The sequence below is a fragment of the Panicum hallii genome, chromosome 2 (assembly GCF_002211085.1).
Source record: "Panicum hallii strain FIL2 chromosome 2, PHallii_v3.1, whole genome shotgun sequence".
Lineage (NCBI taxonomy): Eukaryota > Viridiplantae > Streptophyta > Magnoliopsida > Poales > Poaceae > Panicum > Panicum hallii.
The window spans coordinates 49,208,350-49,234,076 of record NC_038043.1 but is presented as its reverse complement, the minus strand read 5'-3'; the positions used below and the strand labels follow the sequence as shown (position 1 = coordinate 49,234,076).

Below are 25,727 nucleotides of genomic sequence, written 5' to 3'. Positions count from 1 at the left end.
TTATTTTCCCCATGGATGATCATTGCCGTGCCTTGTTTCAGCCATCTGGAACTCCTGGAAGCCTAGCTGAAGCGAGCTTCGTTCACCTCCTGAACCAGGTCTGTGGATCTGTCATCTGCCACGGAGCTCCGGTCTCTGTAAAGTCGCAAGCGCCAACCTGCACAGCGGGCCGCAGAAGTAGATGGTGTTGTGTCCATGCGCCGTGGCTCTACCGTTGCCAGGACTTCCAGTTCTATGATGCAACGGGTGTCTGATGGAATGCTGCCATGCTGGCATCATTTTCCTATAGGACTTGCAGAACGATTAGGAAAACAACTCTATGATATCACGTCTCATGAATTTGAATACCCGACATTATTCAAGTCGTTACACATGACACTATTAATATCATTATTTCTCAACATAAACAAAATTTATGAATCTATTATTTTCTCACATATGAATTTGAGTAACTAATTAACGGGGTTTATGGCTTACTATGATACTGTAAGCATTGTCTTAGGTAAAGCCGAAATACGGCGATAATATCACATCATCATTATTTTTGTTTTTTTACACTATTTTATTTTTGTTGTTGTTGAGAGGAGAACGATCATTATTATAGGCCGCTGATTGTAGCCCACTGCTAAGAGGCCCAAACTGAAATATTTATTTGGGCCAAGCAGTAAACGGGTTCAACGTTGGACTCGGGTAGGCCCAATACAGTTCCATGTCGCCCTATCTCACCACTGTCATCGGCAGCCAAGCAGTTGACGACGAGATGCCGTTAAAGCACGGCTCGTCGGCTTCTCCTTCCTCCGTCTCAACAGCCTCACTCGCTGCCCGTGCCACCCACACGTCCTCGTCGCCCATGGCGGCTCCAGCCAGGGGCCTCGCGCTTCCGCCGCCCCTCTCCTACCCCAGCACGTCCCGGCGGCGCCTTGACCCTTCCACGCGGGGACGCAGCAGCCGCAGCCGACGACGCGTCCCCGGAGTGCGCGCGGCGGCGTTGGAGGCGGCGGAGGGTGCTTCGAGGGCGACGGAGCCCGTGGAGGTGGTAGGGGTCGGGAGCCGGAAGGACGCTGTCATCAACTTCTGCCTGGGCTCCCGCACACTGTCCTCCACCCCCATCCGCTTCTGGTACGGAACCGACACCGAATTCGTAAATCGAGGGCTGTCTGGTGTGTACGCGACGCCGAGCTGGTGTGTACGCGACATCCGCTTCAGGGGGCTCTTGATATGTAGAATTGAGGCCCCAGCTGGAAGAATTGATCAACTGCCGAAGTTAATTTAGTATCGTGACTTCTATTTCCACCAGTGATATTTTCTAAACGTTGAATCATCTATGGGGTTCTCCATGATGCTGCAATTTTGGAAATATCTCGTCCGCGATTTGCCTTCCCGTAGTGCTTATTGTCCAAACGGAGTGAAAATGACTCTGTTGCTCTGATGATGTTTTTTCTTCACTATCAGCACAAATTTCATTATAATATTACTTTTTCCAATTATGGTGTGCATAACCAGGTGTTAATTTAATATATAGGTTACCCAGCATTGTGATTTCTTTCAAGATTTTCTGCGTACCACATTAACACTCGGGGAGAGCAGAGACCAGAGACTTGTTTATGAGATTCAATTGGTTAATTTTTGTAGCCATAGTATAAAGAACCTTTCTGCAGCATATGGTAACTTTTGTCTTTGATGGAATCAAGGAAATTGTAAGAATGTTTAGTAGACTATAGCGAGGTCCATTTACTAGTACATCCTTACACACTATTTAATCGGTGTCACATTGGTTCTTTTAAAATTCTGTAGGAGTTAAGGTAGTCTTCAGCGTGCTAAATACTTCTAAAGTTTGGTATATGAAGCCGAATTATTTAGATCTATTTAAGGACTTCACCTTGTACCTAGTACCCAGTAGCTTACTTGCATTTCCTAACCCTATGTAAAGAATGCCAGAAAGACTATTGTGATCCTTTTATTTTCCGTAACAAATTCAAAGTGTATGGTGCAATTTCTCTATATTAATATATCTTCATCAAATAGCTATGATATCACTAGAGCTACGTATGAAGAAGAGCCTTTACTTTATTTTGTTGCATATAAGCCTGGCATGAAATCATCTTTTAAGTGAAATGCTTGTTTGCTATTGTTTCATGTTTTCAGTTTCTTATCTGGACATTTGAACCGTTTCTGAATTTTTTTGTTTCAGGACAGTACATATGATGGATAATTCTAGAGTACAGTTAATACAAAAAGGCCATGAAACTGGTACTGTGCCTTTCCTGGTCTCAAGTTCTTGAGTTGTTTCAACGTTATCTAAGTGTACATGTTTTTCTGGGCTTCATTCTCCATCTACTATCTTTAGCATGAAGCTGACATCTCTATGTTTTCCAGATGCAGTGTTCAGAGACCTGGAACCTCCCTTATTTCTTCATCCCTGCCCACCTGCGGTTATTCTTGTTTGTACACTTCTCATCTTTCTCTTTGACACCATATGTTGTTCTCAATTGTTTGACACTATGACATTTAGTATGCATCTAATTAGTTGCTTTATAGATATTTTGCTAGCTCCCTTACTACTCTGTTGAATAATGTTAATATAAACACATGTTACTATTGTTTTTTGTCAACTGAGACCAAAATCTGACCACCTATCTTACTATGACTTTTTAAATTTAGGTTTCAAGTGCAGGTCAGGATGCTGATCATATTACTGCAATGGAACTTCTTAGTGCTGTCAAATCTGCTGGTAATCTGGCTGCATCAATATTTTTGAAGCCCTTCTGCTTTGAGGGACAAAGACGGCAAGTAGAGGTAAATAATGTCTGTAGTAGTTTTTTTAGTTTCCATGAACAGTGAACTTTGTGGGGTGCAGGCTGCTTAAAAGATTCTAATAATTTACTTTTAATTTGTGCCGTCCGCAGGCAGCTGATTTGATTGGCAAGCTTCGAACATGCTCAAACTTTCACATTGGTAACACATTTTCTAGCCTACCTTTTACACCATGTGTTAACGTTTTGCAATATGGAATGAGAAAGTAAAAGGATGACACAAAAGCTTTTCTCACTTTGTTCTACATGGGCTTTACATGGCTTCCTTCTTTATGGACCTAAGGACTTTGATGTAGCATTAGTTGTCCTTATGCTCCCAGTTAATGGATTCTAAGTTTGTGGGCCCCTGATTCCCATGCCGTCCCACCTAAGGTTGAAATGATAAAAGAAGAAAAGTAATGATGCATGACATGCTAATCTTAAGATTTACAATGAGATGATGAAATTATTAACTATCTATGGCAAGCTAAGTCATTTTGGGTGCTTTCAGTAATATAATAACTGCTTATTTTTGGTAGTGTGGATATTGATGATTGATATATTCAATGTATCAATTTATTCTGGAATCTTGTGGTGTAGTTCTGTTTGTTCTCCATGCAATACTAACACCAAAATATATATGTAATTTGCCACAGCCAAGAACAAAGGCTTGTACTCTAAACAATTACAGTTTTATCTCTACTGGAACAGTTATTGAAGCTGATTCATTGCTTGAGACGGAAGTGGAAACTCTTGCTGAAGCTTTGGAAAGTGCCAATAATGCTGTCCTGTCAACTATTAGCATGATATCTATCATGATGTCTGTGAGTTTTAAATCCTTCCATGCTGTGCTTTATATGAAATATTGCATTCCACTGTTCCAATCACATTTTCTTGCAATATCAGGGTTATAATAAGATGTTCTGGAGTTCCCTTAATGTGCAAATTAAGGAAGTTGATCCTGAGGAAGTAGCCAAGGTAATCTAAGATATTTCCTTCCTACTAAGCTCTATCATCTAGACATGAGCTTTTCTTAAATGATTCTTACAGTCTTCAGCTGTAACAGCTACTTAGAAGCTATGGGGAAGCTAGAGTTGGCTTTGGTGCTGGTTATAACATCCAGTCAGCAATTAAGCAGGCTGTCTTCCACTGTCCATTTCTTCGTGGTGGCATAAAGGTGGAATTTATTGTCTTTTTTGTAACTTTTACTGAGTTTGTTTTATCTTCTGTAAGAAATATTAGAAGGGAAAAGAAATCTGTTCATATTTTGGTACCCTAAGGGCACCTGTGCAAAATGCAAAAGGTTGTATATCTAAAGAAATCTGTAGCCATGGAATCTTTGTGCAACTCTGTTATGTTTTGATGCACTGATTTTTTTTTTGGCATCATTATTGTGTAGGACTTGAACAATGTGGTTTTCCTCTCCCTTACAACTGCTCGGGTATTGTCTGAAAGTGATATGATCTCCATTCTGCACATCTTTCGTCGAGTTACTGGATTCACCAAAGATATTATATTTTCTAGAAATTCTGAACCTGATTTAGAGCCAAAACTAATAGTAGTTTCTCTTCTAACTATCCGGTAAGTCGTCACATAGCACCTGCCACCTGATGCAGAACATTTTAAATTATTTGATCTGACTTTTAATGAGCTTTTGTATTCATCATTCCTAATCATAGTCTGTGACTTTAATGTATACTTTATATTATCTTGTATTTTGTCCAGTAAATCTTCCATGTCAAATATAGTTTGTTAAGCATACAGTTGAATGTTTGAATTGTACTGCATGTGTTAACTATCTGACTGATATATGAATAAAAATCTGAACATGTGATCTTGAAATAAACATAGGGCGGAGCATTTTTTTAGCAAAACAATTTTAGCAGACATGAGTGCCTTTTTCTTGAACACGCAGGAGAACTGCGTGTCATTGCGCGTTGCGCTAAGAAGGAATAAAATCTGTTACATCTGCCCTTGCAGTTTATAGATTACATTGCGCCTTTTTAGTATTTTTGAACAACCAGATCCTACCTAAACTAGTGGCTTCCAAGGCCCATTGGTGCCGGTGAGGCTCCACAGGTGCACCTCGTTGTCCACCACCTGCAGGAGATGCTGGACTGATGATGAGCCGTTGTTGAAGAGTATGTCGTTCTGTTGATCCCTGAGCACCCAGGCACCAAGGATGACCAGCGAATTGAACCCCTTGTGCTTCTCTTTGCCAGTACTCACTAACACACTGCACCACTTATACACGGGTCTGTTGGTCGGGGCGTTAGATCCAGCAGTACAAAGCTGGAGAAGAGCCGATGCCAGCCCTTTCTAGCAAACACGTATGTGATGAGCAGGTGCTGGATGACCTCGTTGGCTTGATCCCTCATATGTCACGTGTAGCATCTTTCAGCTATTCCCTTGACATTTCTTGTCACATTCCTACTCTGCAGTCTCTTGTCTATTTGCTCTGAGGTCTTCTTGTCTATTTGCTGGGTATTGAATACTTCTGGGTGGTAGTATATAGTTTTTCACGGTTCACATAACATAACTATCATGGTGCAAACTTTATTTCCGTCAGTCTTATAATTGTAGTATCTGCTTCACTTTCCAATCTTCATGGTTAATAGATTGCCATCTCATTAATTTTATTGGAGAAGACCTTCAATTTCCCATTGTCCTTGAATTGGGCTGTTGTTTCAAAGAACCATTAAAATTAGTTTAATAACTTTTCCCATCAGGTGGTACCTTTTATTTTAGACTGGCATGTGCAAAATTGGAGTGTGATTGTCATTTCTTTCTATATTTATTATGTGATTCTTGTGTTGATAACATTAGTTTATAGCAGCATATGTAGTCTAAAAAAGTAGCAGCGCAAAAGATTACTAGATTTTAGTCGATTCATTCCAATATGTGCTAGGTCAGGATATACTGTTATGTGATATGTGTAGAAAATTAAATTGCAGTTTTGCTTTGCTCACCCATTGGTGATAACTGTTGATATTACTGGTTGATAATGCGCTACAATATTTGTTTACAGAAACCACTATGATGAAAGTGTTGCCACAGTACAAGAGGGCTTTCTTTCAAGTTTGGCCTTGTGTTTTCCTTTTATATCCTCTCTTATGGGAGGAGATATACTTGAGCAGGAACAAACTAGGCAAAAGCATTCATTTGATCAACTGCCTGACAATGGATCTAATTCTGTAGAGCGAGAATTCTCACAACTTTCTAATGGTTCTTCTGATGCTACTGTTTCGAAATTATCTCCTGAAGAAATTGAGAATTTGGAATCTGAGAGGTAACATACAGGCTTCATTCCATTCCTTTTATCCGAGGAAAGCCAGTTATTTTTTTTTAAAAAAAACTTTCCGTTACTATGATCAAGCATGTTCATTGCAATTCTGTCTTAGAGAGAGTAATGACTGGAATCGGAGAATAAAACCAGAATCTCTAGAAGGTAATCTTCTGGTTGCTGAAGAAATGGGCATGCATGACAACAGAGGTATTTTTTTTATGCACAGCACGTTCTCCATTTTCTTTGCTTGTGCTTTTTTTTTAACTTTAGCTTCATTGACAGAGCATTTAGGTTCACAGCAGGACCATGGTTTCTTAAGTAACTCCCCTGGTTTTGGCATTGCACAATTGTGGGCTAAAGAGCGTACAATGGCAAGTGGAAGCAGTAAAAATGATGAGCTCGATATTGTCACTCTTCCTGTTGGTGTAAAACTTAGCAAAGTTAAGTCTGATCAGTCTCCAAATACGCACCCTGAAACTCCTGATGCTGGCACAACTGCAGCTACTGGACATGCTGCCTTTGCAGTACCATTTTCTGATGTTCGTTTGGAGAAAGTAATGGACATGTGTAGTTCTGCAGTCACGTTTCTAAGGGGCAGAATGGATAGGTCTCGAAAGCGTGGCTCAAACTCAATATCCAGCCGGGCTGCATTGATGCTCGTTAGTTTCTCTCTCCTGCATACTGATTTTGGATGTCATGCTGACATAGTTTGTTATAAACTCCATCCCTTGTTTGAACACAAATAGAAAATAGGTTCCTTGCCCAGACCAAATCAGCTTGGAGAAGTGCAGAAAATTGAGTTTCTTTTATTAAATTCATTCAAAGATAAGGAGTCGTTTTGTTTCTTATTAGTCTGATTTCAGATTCCATATAGGTTGAACAAACTGGCAGCCAGGTTTACTAATCCAAAATTGGATAATTGTTCTGTGCACCAAAAGTCCAAAACCATCCTAGTTTCAGCTCCGGAATCGTCTGCTAGTAGTTCCATGTGTTGCTAGCTCACTACTTCCATTGTCTTGTGATATTAAGATGGCCTTTCCATTCAGTTACATTTGTGCATCTAAGGTGTTTATGATACTACTTAGACGTTTTACTTTTATCAAGGTGTTGAGTGTTGACTTCTCTTGACTCCTTTTTTTGTTTGATAAAATCCTCACATGATGCCGATATGAACACTCTTAGCTCAATATTTATCTTGTCTTTAGTGATGTTTTCTGTTTCTACTTTTCTGGTGGGAAAAATGTTTTATTTTCAGCCAGAATCAGGATAACACATGTTGCTTTGCTCTGACTCTTCATGTCCTAAGAGCCTTAGCATCTGCAATCCATTATTTTTCTTGCAGGATGCAGAAAGAGAACCAGAAAAGACATGGAGCCCCATAGTTGAAATACGGTATGGAGGGGGAACTTATAGAGGCAGATGCCAAGAAGGTGTCCCTGAAGGAAAGGTGAGATCGGAATTACATGTCCTTCCAACTTATTTGACAAATCCAACAATCTTAACTTGTTAATAATTACAGGGTCGTCTAACATTCAGTGATGGGAGCTTTTATGATGGACTCTGGAGGTATGGTAAGAGATCTGGTTTGGGGACTCTCTTTCACAGTAATGGTGATGTATATCACGGAACGTGGAGGGATGACCTTATTCATGGAAAGGTATGGCAGCATGTTACAGTTGTTCTCATCTTGTATATTGCATTTGTGAAATGGAAACACTAGCAAACTGCTTTCAGACTCACAGTTGGCAGTTCATTTATATGCCTACTAAACGTGACTACCATGTGCTTAGAGCTATTACTTCAAGATTTATTGATTCTGCATCTTTTATATAAAGATCATTTGTCTTGAATTTTTTATTATAAAATAACCGGCCATGAAATATCCAAGCACCTTAACTACTTATTCAAGCTACAAATTCCAAACATTTATTTTTATATCAAATTGAGCAATCTAACACTATTGACACTGTATATGACTTACTGAGCTTTCCCCCTTTCATCTAGGGCTGGTACTATTTTCACAGTGGTGACCGCTGGTTTGCAAATTTTTGGAAAGGGAAGGCTAATGGCGAAGGTAGATTTTATGCCAAGGATGGGAGTATCTTCTTTGCCCATTTTCAAAACGGATGGCGCCATGGGGAGAGCCTATTGGTAGATGCAAATGGATCAAGGTTGCTCTCATATATTTGATGTGTCTGATGCACTCCATAAAGGGTACATCTTCATACCCTTTCGAATGAAAAGAGGGACTTAACTCCATCCTTGCTTATGTTTACAGGTGGATTGAAGTTTGGGATGAGGGTGTACTTGTTAGCAGAACTAAAATGGAGAAATAGGGCTTCTGATCTAAGTAGATCTTCAGATATTGGCAAAATTTTGCTTCTCCGGCTATGCTTCAAAATCTCAGATGTTGCAAGGCACTCTGGTATGGAGCCTCTCCACTAAACACGAAGTGATTCTATTTTCAGTCTTGAAAATTGTAAATAGGTGCCTGTTGGGAGCGTTGAAGTTCTGATGCCTAATTTTCCTTTTTTTAAAAAAAACTGCTGACTGTAGCGATTTCTGTATATACCAATAGAAGTATGGGAGAAGGCTTTCTTCATACGGCTGATGTACCAAGCTGGGAGCAGCAGCTCAACTGTGCCTGAGCGTGAAGTGTGTCTGTGCCATTGATACCCGCTAGATATTTTCTTCTCTGACTAGGGTGGTCTGTACATGGATGAACATTCTCCCATAGCCTTGCTCTTTATTTCCAATTGAGTACTTGAGTTTCCACAAATGTGGGCCCAAATTGGACCCTTTCCCTTTTTTTTCCATCAATGTCATCTACCCATTATGTTTCAATAATACCTTGGTCCAGTATACTCATTTCACCCTGCTCAGTCAAAGGCAGCTCCCAATAATTTGAAGAATCTTGTAGGAATTAGTCATGAAAAAAGTGGTATAATGGTCATAGAGATGCTATACATTGCATAGATAGAGTTCTACTGTTTCTCAATTTGGCTTGCAGTTGGTTCACGGCTTGGATGACAGGAATGCAGATGAATGCTAGTGGAATTCTGAAGACCTATTATTCTGTTTAGTTGGAGAGAAGATCTCAAGTTCTTCACTTTTGGAGTTGGACAATATACGATTTATCATGCCTCCGACGAATGACATCTGGGATTCGAAGTTTGTGTGTTTCAATGAGCTAGAGGCAAATCTGTGCAGACAACGACATCCCCTCCTTTCGGTACGATTAAAGGAAACTTTTGAAGTATATACAATGGAGCCAGTTTAATCAAAATATTCTGGGAACTGACAGCTTAGGAGCTCAAGTGCAACTCCCCTTCTTGATCTGGACGGTATCAGCATCTACCAGATTCATTCCATCCATCGCCTTGCCGTTTCAAAATCTAAGCGGCAGAAGGTCGGGGATCCTACCGAGCACCCAAGGTACGCCTGCATGGTTCCCATAAGAAAACCTATCTGCTGTCACGTCCCAAGTGGTTCCAGGGCTCTCTTGCGTGCTATCACTTCCTGGTGGAGCCGCTGGCTGATTGCTGTGCTGGTACATTTGAGTATTTCATATCGGACGCAAGCTAGTGGCTACGGATTGAAGTCGCACGGCAACTTGGCAGTTCGCCAGCCGTGAATCTGTGGGCATGCATTTTGTTTCCCCCCTGCCGATCCGGTCATGCGTCCCTTGCGTCAACCAATCTTCATCCCTGTATTTCGTGGGCCATTAAAAAAATGTGTATCTGGAAGCGCCATGCTGCTCTGTCGCTGTGCAGTGTGCATGCACCCGGACTGCAACTTCCCTGCAATTGCAATTCCTGGCAGGCAACGGCTTTCTTATAATGTTATCGGGTAAGATGAAGAAGCTCCTGAATGAACTCTCAAAAAGGAAGATACGAGGCAGGCCTCCTGCGCGGCTTGGCTTCCATATGCAGCAGCTCTTGGAAAGGCATTGCTTGGGCACAGAAATGTACGGTGACGGTGAGGTCTCACTCTCACGGTCTCACTTGCTACTAGCAATGGCATAAACAGATGCCACGTGAGTGAATTGCCCGGCTGGCGCACTACACCAAGGAGCGCCGATACCCCCGCGTCGCGTGCGCCTCTCCCCCCGTGTGGGTGGATAGAAAGCAACCTCCGGTAACTGTCAGGTCGCCATTGGACTGCCCGCCTTGAAAAACCTCTAGTGGAGCTGCCCCTTTTGGCATGGATGGTCTCGTGGTCCCTCGTCGGATCCACACACAAACCGCGCGCACGACGACCGACCGAACACTCGCACCGCGCGCGGACCAGCAGGAACCACACCATATCCTGCCCGCCGTGCACCGCAAAGTCGCCGTCGCACTCGCGTTATCCTGTGATCCTGTCGTCGGCAGTGGAGCGCCACCGCCGACCGGCGAGCGAGGCCGAGACGACGCCGACCGGGTCAGGTGAGGTCGCCGTCACGCCCCGCCGTCCAGGCGGGGAGACCGGTACGTGGAAAAAAGCGCGCCCTGCTACCTACCAATTGGTCGCCCCGCCGCTCACGTACGCGCGCACAGCGCGGAGGCACTGGGCGGCAACGCCATCCGCGTTGCCGTGCGCGCGGTGGCCGGACGGACACGCGCCCCGCCCCGCGGGGTGGGCGGTGGTGGGTGCCCCGACGCCAGCGCGCGCACGCGTCCCGCACCAGCAGGGAAGGCCAACCAGCCAGCATCGGCGGCAGCGCCAGCACGCGGCAACCGGGTGGGATTGGGCGGGGCGGGACGCAGCAACAACGACGGGCACCATCACCAGGTGGTGGCCTGGTGGGGAGCACGAGAGAGGAAGAACGAGCAGGGACCGGGGGTGGGGGCGCACGAGGGACCGCCTGGCGGTGCTCGTGCCCCTCGCGCCGTTCCCACGTGCCGACAGGGCCACGGCCGCGCGCCCCACGGCCCCACCACGTGTCCCCTCCGGCGCGCTGCCTAGTGCCTGGGGTTACCAGTACCGGCCTCTCCATGTGCCGACGCCCGCCGAGTGGGCGGCGGCCCCGGCCACGGTCGCTCCGCCTCCGCGTACGCACAGCGTGGCCCCCGCCCGGACGTGGGGCGGCGGGGTCCCGGCGGCTCCCGTGGTCGGCGGGACACTAGAGTCCATCGTTGACTCGACCAGAGAGAAAGCGATGGTCACTGATGCTAAGCAAGTGTAGGGGATAGATGCCGGTTCATCACGTTACAAGCACCGTTGGCCGGTCATCTCGGTTTTTTTAGAACAGATTTGCAATGGTTTGCTCAAGAGAGCATCAGGCTGGAGCTGTTCCAAATGGTGTGTACTGCTACTGCGTCGCAGGACATGTGCTACTCGCTCGGTACCTCAGTATTGGCAGTACAGTATTTGTCCAGATAAGCAAGCAGCTCTTTCGCCTAGGCTCACCAGTCGTCTGCCACCAGACGAAAATGGACTTGCCATCTCCACCAGGACGCCGTCGGAACCTAGCCGATGAGCGCTGACCACTGACCTCACCTTCCTCTTTCCGGGCGCCCTCCTCCTCCTCCTGGACAGAAGCACCCCCTGCCAACGCCCGCCACCTGGACTCCCCCGGGCTCCGCATTACAAAAGGCCCGCCATGCCACGGCGCACCCGGAGACGGAGAGCCTGGGTGTTGTGTCCGTGTGTGCCCCGGTGCTCCGGCTACCCACGCACGCAGACGCGCTCGTGGTCGTGGAGGGCGCCCTCCGTCACTCCCTCCCCACGCGCGGCCAGAAAGAGTCGCCACGAGCAGGTCGGGCGCCGCCGCCGCGTCGGGACTTGCGATTTGGAGCCTACTGGGACGAGTGGCCGGTCACCCGCCACAGGGGAGGGGGCTAGTTTTGTACTGCTCGGCTGGGGTCCTGCAGCCAACGGACAAAACTGAAGGTGTCCCGTCCCCTAGACCCGCTCTGTGCCTGTGTCCAGTGACCTCCCGCAGTCCCGCTTCTGCTCTCTCTCTCGATCACTCATCACTCTATATAGCTTTGCTCACCAGGTCCAGCTCCATCCATCTGTTTCGTTCCATTGTCTTCCGATCGACCCATCGGTCTCTCCGATCGAGCAGGTCCTCGCCGCGTGCCAGCAATGATGTCCACCAGCCACGCGGTGGCGTCGCCGGCGTACGCTGCTCGGCTGAGGCGGCGGCAGCAGCACGGGAACGCGCCGGGACGCGCGGGCACGGCGAGGTTCCTGGCCAGGTGCAGGCACGGGGGTCGGGGCCGCGGCGCGGCGCCGGCGCCGTGCTCCGCCTCCGCGCGCGCCGCGGGCTCCGGCGCCGCCATTGGCTGCCTGGAGGCCGAGCCGTGGGGCGCCGTGGCGCCCGCGCTGGCGCTGCCGGGCCTGCAGGTGGCGGCGCCGGCGCCCGGGGACGCGCTCGCCGTGCCGTCCGAGCAGAGGGTGCACGAGGTCGTGCTCAAGCAGGCGGCGCTCACGGCCGCGGCGCCCAGGACGGCGCGGATCGAGCCGGGGCCCGTGTCCGGCGCGCTGAAGGCGGCCTTCGACCGCTGCGGGGAGGTCTGCAAGGAGTACGCCAAGACATTCTACCTGGGTAAGCGACATTGAAATTCCTTGCTACTCTTCTTGTTCATCGGAATACAATTTTGCAAAGGAAGAAAAGAAAAGTTCGGTTTACACCTTAAACTATAGCAAAAGTCTGATTTTTAATCTTCAACTCTAAAACCGGAACCGGGTAATATAGGTCATCCAACTATTGAAACCGGGTAAATTTGACCCTTTGGATGGTTTCGATGGTGGTTTTGTATTTTTTTTAAAAAATAAAAATTCAAATTAGATTAAAAAATCAAAACTAATTTATTAAATCAGAAAAATATGAAACTAGTACCAAAATTTCTCTAAAAATATAACATATCTATTATTGCTCTATTTGAATATTATTATTTAAAAATAATAGGCATAACTACAAGCACTAAATACTAATATGAAAAATTTGGATCTGAATAACTTATGAGTATAGTACCAATAAATAGGTTACATTTTTAAAAACTTTTTAATACTCATATCATTTTTTTATTTAAAACGAATTACTTATGTATGTTTTAGTTTAAATTTGAATATTAATCACCTTTGAAACTACCTAAGAGGCCAAATTTGTCCGGTTTTTACAATTGGATGATCTTTGTTATCCAGTTTTAGAGTTCGAGGGTGTAAATAAACCGAACTTTTCAAAAAAAAAAGTTTGCCGTCTCGAGGTACATGGGTGCGTGTTCTGCAAAACTTTCAAACTAAGCAAAAGAGCATTTGCCCTCAAAAGGACAATGCAAAGGATGAAAATCCCATTAACATCCTGCTAGGCGCGTTGACTCTGGCTGACTGTTCAAGTCTAAAACCCATTTCCCATTTTCTCCCAACTTTCGCTAGTAGTTTACTTGCTGCATCAGTTGCAGTTAATATTTGATTATGACAACGACCTCAAGAACTGACAGCATTCATGAAACTAGATGACCTTCACATGAGTATGAACTCAAATACCCGATCATGGGACACCAAGCGACAGAGACCACGCTGTTTTGTCAGTAGTTCTGGGCGCCACATACCGACCAGTCAGCTTCTACCATCAATAACAGGCATCCCACTGCACATGCGCATGTCCGATCTCTGACCTGAGGCTGTTCTTTGTGTTGCAGCGACGCAGCTGATGACGCCAGAGAGGAGGAGGGCGATCTGGGCGATCTACGGTAAGCAGACCGAGCCGAGCCGGCAAGCCCCACAAGTTCCTGTTCCTTGTCTCCCTGGCAGTGTCACTGCTGCACAGGTTCCTGCTCTCGTTTTCGACATGGTAGACTTGTTGCAGCATCAGACACGCAGAAACGATAGCTGCTGATGCTGTCATCTCGATCCAGTTTATACCATGGTAAACCATGGCTAAGTAGTATGAAAATCTTTGCACATTGACTGCTAGTAGGAGACTAGTTTATGCTCGATGACCTTCATCCAGCTCCGTTTCTTTAAAGAAAGAAGAGTTGGATGGATGACTCGATTGACCAGGGATGGATGGCACTGAGATCGATCGCTGACCGTGGTTGCGTGTTCATCAGTGTGGTGCAGGAGGACGGACGAGCTCGTGGACGGGCCCAACGCGTCCCACATCTCGGCCCTGGCGCTGGACCGGTGGGAGTCGCGGCTGGAGGACATCTTCGCCGGCCGCCCCTACGACATGCTCGACGCCGCCCTCTCCGACACCGTCGCCAACTTCCCCGTCGACATTCAGCCGTTCAGGGACATGATCGAGGGGATGCGCATGGACCTGAGGAAGTCCCGGTACCGGACCTTCGACGAGCTGTACCTCTACTGCTATTGCGTCGCCAGCACCGTTGGGCTCATGAGCGTCCCGGTGATGGGCATCTCGCCGGACTCCAGGGCGGCCACCGAGACGGTCTACAAGGGGGCGCTGGCCCTGGGCCTGGCCAACCAACTCACCAACATCCTCAGGGACGTCGGCGAGGAGTGCGTCACCTCACCTCTCTCGGATGCCTGCAATCTCGCCGTCATCTCTCGTAGCATTTACATGTGTTGCACGTGTCACCAACAGTGCGAGGAGGGGAAGGATCTATCTCCCGCAGGACGAGCTGGAGATGGCGGGGCTCTCCGAAGTCGACATCTTCAACGGCCGCGTCACCGACGAGTGGAGAGGCTTCATGAGGGGCCAGATCACGAGGGCGAGGTCGTTCTTCAGGCAGGCAGAGGAAGGCGCCACCGAGCTCAACCAGGAGAGCCGATGGCCGGTGAGACATCAGCAGCATCTTACTCTTGCCTGGCCATCCATTTCTTCAGCATCACACAACTCTGTCTGTCTCAGATGAACAACAACATGCTTACCTGCAAGTCTGCATCTGCTGCTTTCAGGTGTGGGCTTCTCTGCTTCTGTACCGGCAGATCCTGGACGAGATCGAGGCGAACGACTACGACAACTTCACCAAGAGGGCCTACGTCCCCAAGGCGAAGAAGCTGATGGCGCTGCCCAAGGCTTACCTGAGGTCACTGATGGCCCCCTCTTCTCTGACCCAGAGCCAGAGGCACTACTCCAGCCTAACATAGAGCGGTCTCTGTCGATCAGTCTGTCACATACGGTAAATAGCAGTTAACAGTGTACAAATTCCTGGTCAGGCGACATGAAACACACGGTTGACATGTGGTGTTCATGTCATTAGATTCTTGCACTCGAGAGTCAGAGTTCGTCCTGCCATGTACAAACCAAAGCAGTGTAAAAATATATATATATATGTATGCTAAGAAGGAATATATGTAGAGTAAAAGTGAAATAAAATAGAGTAGTGGGCGACCTTGCTTCTTGCTTATGTTTATGCAGGTGGTTTGATTGACCGAATAATGCGCTGTGTCACTCACTCATTGCTTCTTCGTTAAGTGAGCTAGCTGTTTTTTCTTTTTCTTTTTTGGTCAAACGGCCGGCAGGAGATCTAGCAAATGGAGTGAGCTATCTGCTGAAAATGAAATAGCAAACGGATCCACATACTATTCTACACGAAATACCTCCACAATCTTTAGTAGCATAGCTGTAAGGTTAGGTAGCACAAAGAAACAAATTAAAACCCACGATGAGCAACAGATGGCGCCGTTTGGCACCGAAGGATCAGAGCATTAGCTCAACAAAATCTGGCATCTCATTACTAAATCCAGTTCATGCTGGGATCCCATTGGGACAGGCGGACAGCCATGCCTGCCTACACTGTCAGCTGGTGGAAATTACTAGCAATAATAGCCAAGTTTCTGCTAGGTTCGTTTCCGCGAGATCCTGGAGAAATCCAACTAGTGTACTTGTTTAGCCCATAATTCTGGTGAGATGCCACCTTGCAGGTTCTCGTGAGCTCAGATGAATCTTGAGATGGCATTGCGTGCTTCTTTCTCCCAAGCTCTCTTGTTTATTCGTCAGACAGACAAGAGTCAGAGACTGATGCTATTGCTAGCTGATGGATGGATGGATGGTGCCATCATGGTATGTGCTTCGTCTCCCAGCGGAAGCTGGAGATTGTTTACGCTTGTGTGGTGGAAGTGGAAGGCAAACCGCTCGAGATCTTCCGCACGCCTCCTCTTCATGGGGTATTTTACGTTATCTAGTAGTAGTATTATACCAAGGCTCGTTGCTTGTTGGGCGTGCGTGATCAGAGGAGATTCGCAGGCCGTCGGCGTGCGCAGCATTGTTTATGGTCAAGGAATGTAACTAAGGGCACTTGGTCAGGACAGAGAAGAAGCCTATTTGCGCTGCAGCATTGGCAGTCCGAACTGCATCTCGCCGGTGAGTGGCGAGGAGCCTTCGTCGCCGGAGAAATATTTTACGCGAATGAGCCTGCGGAAGGGGACGGCTGGTACGCGATATGCGTCCTCCTGTACTTCTAGCCTAGGTGATCCGCAGGCCGCAGACTGCCGCGGGACGTTCTGGCCTGACGTTCAGATGATCAGATGGTATGAGAATGTCTAGTTTTTTTTTTTTTGTTTTGTTTTTTTGGAGGGAAATGAGAATGTCTAGAGGTGCCGACTGCATGCTTGCCGAAATTTTAAAAAAGCAGCAGAGGAATCACACCTGCCTCGCGTAGCCGGCGGGCCAGGAGATGCAGCCCAGACAATGGCAGCTTGGGCAGGCCCACCACCGTCTGTATTTGGGCCGTTTCGTCAGGCCACTCCAGTTGGTTATGTGGGCCGTAATAGGTAGAGATCGAAGAACCGTGGCGGCCATATGTGGGTTTTCGTAGGGGTCACGTACTCCAGTTCGCTACAATTCCGTTTCGTGATGATCGAGTAATTTACCTCTTCCTTTTTTGAATCGTTTTCGTGTAGGTTTCGCGGCGGGCAAGTCACCTCCCCTCCCTATAAAACGACGCGGCGGCCGCGACCGTGGGTTCCATAACCTCCCCTGCTACTGCCACCAAACGGAAACTGCCTCTGCGCGACGAGAAGGAAGCTAGGCCAAGATGCAGATCTTCGTGAAGACGCTGACGGGGAAGACGATCACCCTCGAGGTGGAGAGCAGCGACACCATCGACAACGTCAAGGCCAAGATCCAGGACAAAGAGGGCATCCCGCCGGACCAGCAGCGCCTCATCTTCGCGGGGAAGCAGCTCGAGGACGGCCGCACCCTCGCCGACTACAACATCCAGAAGGAATCGACGCTGCACCTGGTGCTCCGCCTCCGCGGCGGCAGCAGGGGCGGGTACCCCAAGGGGATCGAGCCCAGCCTCCGCGAGCTCGCGCAGAAGTACAACGAGAAGAAGATGATCTGCCGCAAGTAAGCCCCTGAATAGTCCCCGGCCCCGATCGATCAATGAGCTCTGCTTACTGATCTCGCGTTCACTTCTTAACTTTGTTCCTGCTGCTGCTAGCTACGGAGTAGATGTGATATGCATGGCCTAACTTGGATCATCGCGCACGCTCTTGTTGTCTTGCAGGTGCTATGCACGGCTTCCAAACAGGGCTACCAACTGCCGCAAGAAGAAGTGTGGCCACACAAACGAGGTGAGAATTGATGACTTGTTTCTTATATTCACCCAAGTGCCTGAGAGCATCTTTGTCTTTAATGTGGATCGTGTATCAGGCTACCATTGTCGACGTGTTCCTATGTTTTTTTATTATACTGTTGAGTCGTTCGTGTATCAGGCTATATATACTATCTATACATTCAGATAGAGTTTCGCATCAATGATCTTAAAGTGTATTATATTTTTCAGTAGCCTTGTTTCGCATCGCTGTGCTCAATGATGCATTCATAGTTATACATTTTAACTGAGTTTACTCTATATGCTCTATCGGTTGTGCTACACTACTGAACAGATGATATTAGGCCTTTCCTTTATTATTGTTTTTACTGTATGTTTATTATTGTTTTTCAGCTAAGGGCAAAGAAGAGGTTCATGTCCAAGATCGGTGGAGCTTGAGCTTGGAGCGCGCTGCCATGCATCAGTTGAAATATTTTACTTTCCAATGTCCAGATATTGAACGTTTCTTCGTTTATGATGAATAAAGTTTAGAGGGGGAAGCCCTGTTCTTGATTGAGATATATTTTGTTCATATTTATCTTGCTGTGAGATTTCTGCATTCTATACTGTAGCGTAGTCTTTTTGGGCACGCCTAGACGAACAGGAAGCCATCAGTGCGCGATGCCGTGCCTCCGGCAGCCCTGGCATCGCGCACGCCGCCATGGTTTCCCAACAAGCTAATCAACAGGGGTGCAAGAAAGAAACGTCTCTAAAAATCGAAGCAGCTTTACAATTACACAGCCATATATACTCCTATTGATTTACACACGTCGAAGTCCTCACGGAGATAACGTCGAACACGTAGCACGCACCCCCCGCCCACTCGACCTCCGTCCTCCACGAGAATCCCCTTGTGCTCCAACCTTATTTGCAGACGATTACACACCTAGGAGGCGCAACTCGGAGGCCTACTGCTTCCTGGAGTTGATGTAGTCCTGCAACGCCTCCATCTGCTCCCTGGTCGGCGGCTGCTCGTTGCTCTTGATGGACCGGTGCACGTCGTACGTCGTCGCCCCGAAGAACAGCAGCCTGCAACCCCAATCAAACACCTCAGGCGCCATGCTGCTGCAGATGAGTAAAATCGATGGATAGGAACGGCGGGGGAGGAGGTGGAGGAGGCACCTACCCGGTGGCGAACAGGGCGATCTGCCTCGGGAACACGTGCTTCCCGAACAGCCTCATGCTCCTGCCTGCCTGCCTACCTGTGGCCTGTGCTGTTGTTGCCAGCTTTGCCGCAGAATTATACAGGCAGGCTACGTAAAGCTGTTGGTCCAGGCTTCCAGGGCCCAATAAGAATCACGTGTGGCCCATGGGCTGGGGCCTCAGATGGCGGGCTGGCTTTTGCTTTATGCCGCACCAACACAAACAAACTGCTGCGCCTCCGACGACGACTCGCGTAAGCTTCGCCTTCGATGCTTACGCCCGCCGCCGCGGTCGCCTCCCGCCACATCCCATCCCTGCTGAACCTGCTGAGCCAGTGCCGCTCCATCCAGAACCTCAACCAGGTCCACGCCCACCTCCTCGTCGACGGCTCGCTCTCCGCCGCCGCCGTCGCGTCCCAGCTCCTCGCCTCCTACTGCGCGCTCTCCGCCGCCGCCGGACATGGCGCGCTCCGCCTGTTCGACGGAATCCCCGACCCCGATAGGTTCATGTACAACACCGGCATCAGAGCCTGCTGCAACGGCAGCTGCCCGCAAGAAGCGCTCCGCCTCCACCGCGGCATGCTCGAGCGAGGGATACTGCCCAACGAGTTCACCCTCCCGTTCGTGCTCAAGGCGTGCACGAGAGCGCGAGCGTGGGGCCACGCGCGGGCTGCCCATGGCGTGGTTGTGAAGCTGGGCTTTGCCGGGCAGGTGTTTGTGGGGAACGCGCTTGTGCATTCGTACGCCTCAGCTGGGTCTCTGGCGGACTCTAGGCGATTCTTTGATGAGATGGTGGAGAGGAACGTTGTGTCATGGAACTCGATGATCGGTGGATACGCCCAGGAAGGGGACACTAGGGAGGCACGCGCCTTATTCGGGGAGATGAGGCGTCAAGGCTTTGTGGAAGATGAGTTCACGTTGGTCAACCTGCTTCTCGCCTGCTCACAAGAGGGAAACCTTGAATTTGGCCGGCTTGTGCATTGTCAGATGTTGGTTAGTGGATCTCGGGTTGATCTGATTCTTGGAAATGCTTTGGTGGACATGTACGGTAAGTGTGGTGATCTGTCGATGGCTCTCAGATGCTTTGAAATGATGCCCCTCAAGAATGTCGTTTCATGGACATCCATGCTTTGCGCTTGGGCAAAGCATGGTTCAGTTGATGCTGCAAGGGACTGGTTTGACCAGATGCCAGAGAGGAACATAGTCTCGTGGAATGCCATGATCTCTTGCTATGTTCAATCTGGCCAATGCCGTGAAGCATTGGATCTTTATAGCAGTATGCAGTCCGAGGGTCTTGCTCCAGATGAGGTTACCTTGGTGGCTGTCCTCTCTGCTTGTGGACAAATTGGTGACTTGACTTTTGGGAAGATGGTACACCTTTACATTAGAGACAAAATCAATAATCCTGATGTCTCTCTAGTTAATTCACTTGTGGACATGTATGCAAAATGTGGTCAGGTAGACACAGCAATCAGCCTGTTCAGTGAAATGTGTCATAAAAACGTTGTTTCTTGGAATGTAGTTATTGGGGGGCTGGCAATGCATGGCCGTGCACTGGACAGTGTCATGTTCTTCAGATCGATGGTAAGAGACTCCTTCTCGCCTGATGAGATCACCTTCGTGGCCCTTCTTTCTGCATGCAGTCATGGGGGTCTACTAGAAGCTGGGCAGCATTACTTTGAAGCTATGAGACATGTTTACAATCTTGAGCATGAAGTTGAACATTATGCTTGCATGGTTGATCTTCTTGGCCGTCGTGGCTATCTTGAAAAGGCTGTTTGTCTAATAAAAGAAATGCCAATGAAGCCGGATGTTGTGGTCTGGGGCGCATTGCTGGGAGCCTGCAGAATGCATGGGAGTGTCAAGATTGGAAGGCAGGTGATCAAGCAATTACTTGAGTTGGAGGGCATCAGTGGAGGTCTGCTTGTTCTAATTTCAAACTTGCTATACGAAACTCACCGGTGGGAAGACATGAAAAGACTTAGGAAGCTAATGAAAGAGTGGGGAACCAGAAAGGATATGGGTATTAGTTCAATTGAAGTGAACAACAGCATCCATGAATTTGGAGTGGAAGATATGAGACATGAAAGCTCAAGTGAGATATATGCAGCAGTTGATCAGCTGTCATGTCATTTGATTTCTCTGCATGTATTGACTGTGCATCCGGAAGAGCTATGTGTGGTAGAGTGAAGCACTATTTGGAATTCTTTCCAGTATCAGCTGTAAGCTCATACTGTTGTGCTACTATGCTACAGAGTCAGGCACTATACAAAAGCACAAAATGAAGATGAATGTGGCTGGTGCATTGCTTTACAAGATAATGTTCATTGCCGAGCAGAAGCAGACGTCTGTTGATGCCTGAAGGTAAGTAATTCTGACTAAGCCCCTTTCTTAAAGTGTATCCAGGCTCATCAGACCCAACGAATAAATTAAGTGCAGCTGGTCAGTTTAAGTTACAAAGTCCACTTACATAGAAAATACTGAAGAGGACAACTTATTCTTTGTGCTTTTGTTTGGATTCGGAAATAAGTTGTCATTTTCTATTTTCCGTATTGACCATGTAATGCAACCCTTCATTTAGCTTGTTAATTGGTTGGATTTGTGGTTTTCTGTAGATGTCATGGCTGGCTGGGCAAGCCATTCAACCAACTCTACAGATAGGTCGACTGGTCATCTTACGCCCACAAATTCAGTGGTCACCATCTCCTGTGACACTGATGTTTCAACAATATCATGAGAGACTAAAGCTCTGCAACAAGAATTCAGCAAAACGTTCACAGGGCAGCACTTTGAGTTGGCAACGAGGTAAGGTTCGAACCTATTAGCTTTTCTAGTGACTGCTATCTACTGATATGCAATTTTTCTTGTTCCTTTATCCTTGGACCAGGTTGATTGTACCACGGTAGCAAAGCTTGAGACTAGGGATACAAGTTATATTTATTTTGGATCACTGATTGACTTAAAAACTTGATAAAATAAACTAGGATGGCATTGTGCGTAAATAATTTAGGAGGAGAAATGAACTAGGATGGCATGCCATAGTAATTATTTAGTTGATCCATAAAACACCATTGGATACCCACTTGCATCCCTACTAGATACTTATTGGGGGTGAGCAGATCAAAGGTAGCAACAAGCCAACACCTTCACAATTTCACACCTTTGCAATGCAGGAGCCCTGCAAACTTTGTTCTGAGGAGAACACGATCGGTTGGTGGAATGAACGGTTGCAAGGTGAGGGATGGATCCCGTGCTCACATTAGCCAGTTCGTGATGCCTGCCACATGCTCCTCTTAATGGTGCACTGAGCTGCATACCTCAGTTAAGTAAGTGGGGGCCGGCAGTTTGCCAGTTGATTGAAGGCAGCAGTGTACCCCTACCAGAGAGCGCCCATGCATCAACCATCATCCGTTGTGCTTTGGCAGTTAAGCGCCGAAAAGCTGCGAGTTGCTATTGGCACAGCGCAACGCAAAGCGCCATTGGCCAACGAGGGTTCGAGACGCACGCCAGGATGCCCACCACCGCACATGGCCACATCACTTGGCCGATCTGAATCGGTAGCTTACTGGTTGGTACACGTTCAGAAATGTGTGGTGCTGTTGCAAGTCGATGGCTAGATGATTTGGTTCCGGCTAATGGGAATATATTGGTGCTTTGGGAGGTTGCTTTGCTCTTCTTTTTCTTTATAGAAATCATGGAGCTGCTTTGTTTTTTTTAAAGTTCTGATGTTGGATAAAGCATGTTCCGGGAGCTTTGCTTATGATGACTCGCATTCTGTTTTAATGAAAAAAAATTAAGATCAGGCCTACCAGAATGATGGATGTGTTGTTTCATTTTTTTTTCCAACTGTATGATCACCTAATGGCAGGGGGGATACACTACTAGAAAGATCTATGGCGGCTTATTTGCAGGGGTGAAGATGTGCCTCCTTTTCTAGATTCTAATCCTGCATGCGTATCTTATCCGATCATGAGCTTAATTGCTCACAAAAACTGAAGAAGCTAGAATATGCAAGACAAAGCAATATAATTTCGAAGTAATCTTGTAGCTTGAGCATCTGAATCGAACATGGAAAAATTCATAGGAATGTCAGGACGCCTCGCCCAAGAACGGGTTATGGATAATTCGACACCATTTCTCATTTGATATCCCGTACCGCACTCAAATTATGCAAAAGCCAACAAAAAAAAATCTATGGCCTATACCGCCTGCAAGTGCAAGATCAGGATAATTAAGCCACAATGTCTGTGCCCCACGCCTTAAATTAAATCGTGGCCTCGCTGGGTCAGTACCAACCGAATGAATTAATGTGTAATCACCGAGATGAGGTCGCTAATCCCTGAACGACCGAAAGGGATTTGATAACATCACAAATTAAAGAGTGTGCAAGTGCATCCAAGTGGGTTACTAGTTTCGTCCTTAGAGGAAAAATGCAAAGCAACAAGAACTACGGCTCATCAATGTGTGCCCAATAATATCAAGGAAGAATGTTTGTAGCAGTAATTGTAGTTGGCACAACAATACAGATATTCTGAATATGAATCTGTATTAGAAAAGGTCTTGTCATCTATAAATTAAGTTTGGAAAACATGAGTATGAATTGCCACTATGACGTTACAAGCAATGCAATTCAATGGTTGTGTTATGACATACAAATCTGTGCAAACAGACTATACTACAATGAACAATCAAAAGTAAGCAGTGCAATTACAGGTGCAGCACGGCCATGGATTTCAGCCTGCCGGACATGGCGTCGGCCTCCGTCGCCGCGTTTTCCCGGCCGACCCTGCTCCACTTCTGCTCGGTGTCCGAAACCCGGCAGGCCGTCACGAAATCGAGGACTTTGCCGAAGATCCTGAACATCTCCACGGCGTAGATCCTGTCCCGGCCGGCGGCGAACGCCGCGTTGGGGTCCATCGGCGCGTCCGGGTGCGCCGCCGCCTCGGTCCACTGCAGCGAGGTGAGGTCGAGCTCGAACAGCTTCCGCACCACCTTCTCCCGCCGGTCCACCGGGCCGTGGCGGTCGCACCACGACACGCAGAGCATGAACAGCCGCGACGCGCAGCACGCCAGCGTCGGGGCGTAGTCGCGGAGCCGCGGCGGCGGGCGGGACGCCTGGACGACGACCCAGGAGCCCTTGTCCAGATGGTAGGCGACAAGCGTGTCGGACTCGCAGTAGACGTAGAACATCCGGCCGCAGACGGCGCCGGAGCACGCCAGCCCGACGTCGGTGGGGAACCCGGCGATTTCGACCCACTTGTCGATCAGGGGATCGTATATCTCCCCGGACACCAGCGGTTCGTCCCAGTGCCCGCGCCCGCCGACGGCGACAATGGCGAGCCTCGGCTGGCCTTCCTCGCCGTCATGTCCGGCGGATTTGTCATGAGACGAAGCGAGCTCCGTGGAGTCGGTGTCCTCGTTCAGCATGTCCTTGAGCCGGAGGCGCCTGAAGGAGAGCCGGTGCGGGTCCTCATACACGGCGGAGGCGCCTCCCAACCGGGACCTGGCCCGCCGGACATGCTTCTCGGCGCGAGCGTGGAGAATGCTGCAGGTGGCGGACATCTCAAATACCCCCAACACCGGCCGCGACCGCGCGGTCCGCATGGGCGCCGCCTTCCGCCACGAGCCGGTGAGAGGGCTGAACACCAGGACCCCCTTGTGGGTCTTCACCTTGCTGGCGTCCGAGCCGCCGGACCGTCCGCCGACGACGTAGAGGTCGTCCCCGACGCCGGCGACGGAGAACAGGAACCTCCCCTTGAGCCCGCCCGCCCCAATGCGGCGCCACCGGTGCGCGGCCACGTCGAGCGCGTGCACGACCGGGGCAGGGGCGGCGCCCCACCCGACGTCGCCGTCGACCCCGAACAGGAACAGCCACGGCGCCCGGCGCGGTTCCGGGTCCCCCTGCTCGTCGCGGCGCACCCGCAGGAACTGCGGGGCGACGGTGAGGTCCCTCCAGCGCCTGCACACGCACCGCGCGGCCAGGAGTGAGGCCAGCGGCAGCCGGCCCAGCACCATCTCCATCACGTCGTCCGGGAGCACCGCCAGGGACAACGCCTCCTTCACCACCACCACCGCATCGGCGCCAACTCCCGACGGCCGGTGCGGCACGGCGGCGGCCGCGGCGCCCTTCTTCCAGGAGAAGCACTGCAGCGCGCCGTCCTCCTCGTCCTCGCCATCGTTTCCCGCCGGGCGCCGCCGCGGGGCCGCCGCAGGCGCGGCGGAGTCCATCTCGTCGCAGTCGCAGACGCGGCACCCGCCGGCCGCGCCGAGGGGCAGCCTGAGGCAGCTCCTCCTCCTCCTCCTGGTGCTCCCATGGCGGCGGCCATCGCGCTCGCCACGCTTCCGGGGGTCGGCGACCACCGCATCGTCCGGGGGCTCGGCGCGGAGCAGGGAGGCCAGGCTGTTGCTGCCAGATCTCTGGAGAGCCCTCGGCATCGGAGGAAGCGAGCGCAGTGCAACCAGCGAGCCGGCGCTAGGTGGAGAAGAAGTGGTGCGCGAAGGAAGGGATGGCCGCCGGGGCGTGGAGGTGGAGGAGGATGCCCCGGAGCAGGAGGGCGAGGAGCTTGGCGAGGGAGGAGATAGAGAGCATCGCGTCGCGCCGGAGCGGATTATTGGGGGCGGTGGTGGGTGGAGTGGGAGTTGGGGAAAGTGGACGAGGCGCCGACGTCCCGACGGGACGAGGGGTGGGTGTGGAACGGAATGGTTCGAAGCGGAGGCAGAGGACACCACCGGCCGGAGGGGGAGAATCGTTGGCGATCGGAGCGGGCCGATGGAATGCGCTGCGGTCCGCGCGATTCACGGGGCTTCCGTGGCGCCGATGGGCCGGGGCGCGCGTGCGCGGGAGCAGGATCCCGTGCCCGAGAGCGGCGGAGGGGGGCGTGCCCGTGCGCATGTGAGTGTGACTGAGGGGGGCTTTGCCACTTCGAGCATCGGCCGTTGGGTGGACGCGTAGTTCCTCGTACAGTCGTGAATTGGCAAAGGACGATCTGGGTCTGCGCAAGTCCGGTATTCGGAA

The 25,727-nt window shown here is 49.2% G+C and overlaps 5 protein-coding genes and 1 long non-coding RNA gene across 15 annotated transcripts; 4 read left to right on the top strand and 2 right to left on the bottom strand.

The window, feature by feature from the left end:
• The first annotated feature begins 763 nt into the window (after positions 1–763).
• Positions 764–9,918, top strand: LOC112880383 (protein ACCUMULATION AND REPLICATION OF CHLOROPLASTS 3). Of its 8 annotated transcripts, XM_025944973.1 has the most exons (18): positions 764–1,119; positions 2,192–2,250; positions 2,377–2,441; positions 2,662–2,796; positions 2,907–2,955; positions 3,504–3,616; positions 3,699–3,770; positions 3,859–3,969; positions 4,192–4,373; positions 5,821–6,081; positions 6,194–6,285; positions 6,361–6,737; positions 7,421–7,525; positions 7,598–7,735; positions 8,083–8,249; positions 8,357–8,503; positions 9,112–9,310; positions 9,383–9,918. In XM_025944973.1, the coding sequence occupies exons 1-16, from the start codon at positions 851–853 to the stop codon at positions 8,412–8,414; spliced, it is 2,253 nt and encodes a 750-aa protein (XP_025800758.1). In that variant the 5' UTR covers positions 764–850; the 3' UTR covers positions 8,415–8,503; positions 9,112–9,310; positions 9,383–9,918. The 8 variants fall into 8 exon arrangements, with proteins under 8 accessions (XP_025800758.1, XP_025800757.1, XP_025800755.1 ...); XM_025944972.1 differs by having other exon boundaries at positions 9,120–9,918; XM_025944970.1 differs by having other exon boundaries at positions 9,112–9,918.
• Positions 9,919–11,706: 1,788 nt separating this feature from the next.
• LOC112880385 (phytoene synthase 2, chloroplastic-like) lies at positions 11,707–15,380 on the top strand. Of its 2 annotated transcripts, XM_025944980.1 has the most exons (6): positions 11,707–12,310; positions 12,341–12,613; positions 13,710–13,760; positions 14,121–14,529; positions 14,615–14,807; positions 14,929–15,380. In XM_025944980.1, exons 1-6 carry the CDS (start codon positions 12,151–12,153, stop codon positions 15,118–15,120), a joined length of 1,278 nt encoding a protein of 425 aa, XP_025800765.1. In that variant the 5' UTR covers positions 11,707–12,150; the 3' UTR covers positions 15,121–15,380. The 2 variants fall into 2 exon arrangements, with proteins under 2 accessions (XP_025800765.1, XP_025800764.1); XM_025944979.1 differs by having other exon boundaries at positions 12,151–12,613.
• A 1,551-nt stretch (positions 15,381–16,931) lies between these two features.
• Positions 16,932–18,119, top strand: LOC112880386 (ubiquitin-like). Its single transcript, XM_025944981.1, has 3 exons — positions 16,932–17,323; positions 17,484–17,550; positions 17,925–18,119. The coding sequence occupies exons 1-3, from the start codon at positions 17,010–17,012 to the stop codon at positions 17,967–17,969; spliced, it is 426 nt and encodes a 141-aa protein (XP_025800766.1). The 5' UTR covers positions 16,932–17,009; the 3' UTR covers positions 17,970–18,119.
• Positions 18,120–18,261: 142 nt separating this feature from the next.
• On the bottom strand, positions 18,262–18,775 carry LOC112880387. The gene is made up of 2 exons (XR_003226305.1): positions 18,693–18,775; positions 18,262–18,599 (listed from the first exon to the last, which is right to left on the bottom strand). It is a non-coding gene; the product is annotated as an uncharacterized LOC112880387 (long non-coding RNA).
• A 22-nt stretch (positions 18,776–18,797) lies between these two features.
• LOC112880384 (pentatricopeptide repeat-containing protein At2g22410, mitochondrial-like) lies at positions 18,798–22,472 on the top strand. Of its 2 annotated transcripts, none has more exons than XM_025944976.1 (3): positions 18,798–21,076; positions 21,328–21,517; positions 21,886–22,472. In XM_025944976.1, the coding sequence occupies exon 1, from the start codon at positions 18,983–18,985 to the stop codon at positions 20,900–20,902; it is 1,920 nt and encodes a 639-aa protein (XP_025800761.1). In that variant the 5' UTR covers positions 18,798–18,982; the 3' UTR covers positions 20,903–21,076; positions 21,328–21,517; positions 21,886–22,472. The 2 variants fall into 2 exon arrangements, with proteins under 2 accessions (XP_025800761.1, XP_025800762.1); XM_025944977.1 differs by having other exon boundaries at positions 21,328–21,522.
• A 788-nt stretch (positions 22,473–23,260) lies between these two features.
• On the bottom strand, positions 23,261–25,432 carry LOC112881383 (F-box/kelch-repeat protein At5g42360-like). The gene has a single exon (XM_025946039.1). The coding sequence runs from the start codon at positions 25,145–25,147 to the stop codon at positions 23,420–23,422; it is 1,728 nt and encodes a 575-aa protein (XP_025801824.1). The 5' UTR covers positions 25,148–25,432; the 3' UTR covers positions 23,261–23,419.
• Positions 25,433–25,727: the final 295 nt, after the last annotated feature.

What these genes read in the sequence shown, in the direction of transcription:
- LOC112880383 (XM_025944972.1), top strand. Translation starts at nt 851, where the DNA reads ATGGCGGCTCCAGCCAGGGGCCTCGCGCTTCCGCCGCCCCTCTCCTAC. An exon ending in GACAAAGACGGCAAGTAGAG is followed by an intron (nt 2,797 to 2,906) that starts GTAAATAATGTC and finishes TGCCGTCCGCAG; the next exon opens with GCAGCTGATTTGATTGGCAA. An exon ending in ATGACCTTATTCATGGAAAG is followed by an intron (nt 7,736 to 8,082) that starts GTATGGCAGCAT and finishes CCTTTCATCTAG; the next exon opens with GGCTGGTACTATTTTCACAG.
- LOC112880385 (XM_025944979.1), top strand. Translation starts at nt 12,151, where the DNA reads ATGATGTCCACCAGCCACGCGGTGGCGTCGCCGGCGTACGCTGCTCGG. An exon ending in CGCCAAGACATTCTACCTGG is followed by an intron (nt 12,614 to 13,709) that starts GTAAGCGACATT and finishes TTTGTGTTGCAG; the next exon opens with CGACGCAGCTGATGACGCCA. An exon ending in ACCAGGAGAGCCGATGGCCG is followed by an intron (nt 14,808 to 14,928) that starts GTGAGACATCAG and finishes TGCTGCTTTCAG; the next exon opens with GTGTGGGCTTCTCTGCTTCT.
- LOC112880386 (XM_025944981.1), top strand. Translation starts at nt 17,010, where the DNA reads ATGCAGATCTTCGTGAAGACGCTGACGGGGAAGACGATCACCCTCGAG. An exon ending in AAGAAGATGATCTGCCGCAA is followed by an intron (nt 17,324 to 17,483) that starts GTAAGCCCCTGA and finishes GTTGTCTTGCAG; the next exon opens with GTGCTATGCACGGCTTCCAA. An exon ending in AGTGTGGCCACACAAACGAG is followed by an intron (nt 17,551 to 17,924) that starts GTGAGAATTGAT and finishes ATTGTTTTTCAG; the next exon opens with CTAAGGGCAAAGAAGAGGTT.
- LOC112880384 (XM_025944976.1), top strand. Translation starts at nt 18,983, where the DNA reads ATGCTTACGCCCGCCGCCGCGGTCGCCTCCCGCCACATCCCATCCCTG.
- LOC112881383 (XM_025946039.1), bottom strand. Translation starts at nt 25,147, where the DNA reads ATGCCGAGGGCTCTCCAGAGATCTGGCAGCAACAGCCTGGCCTCCCTG.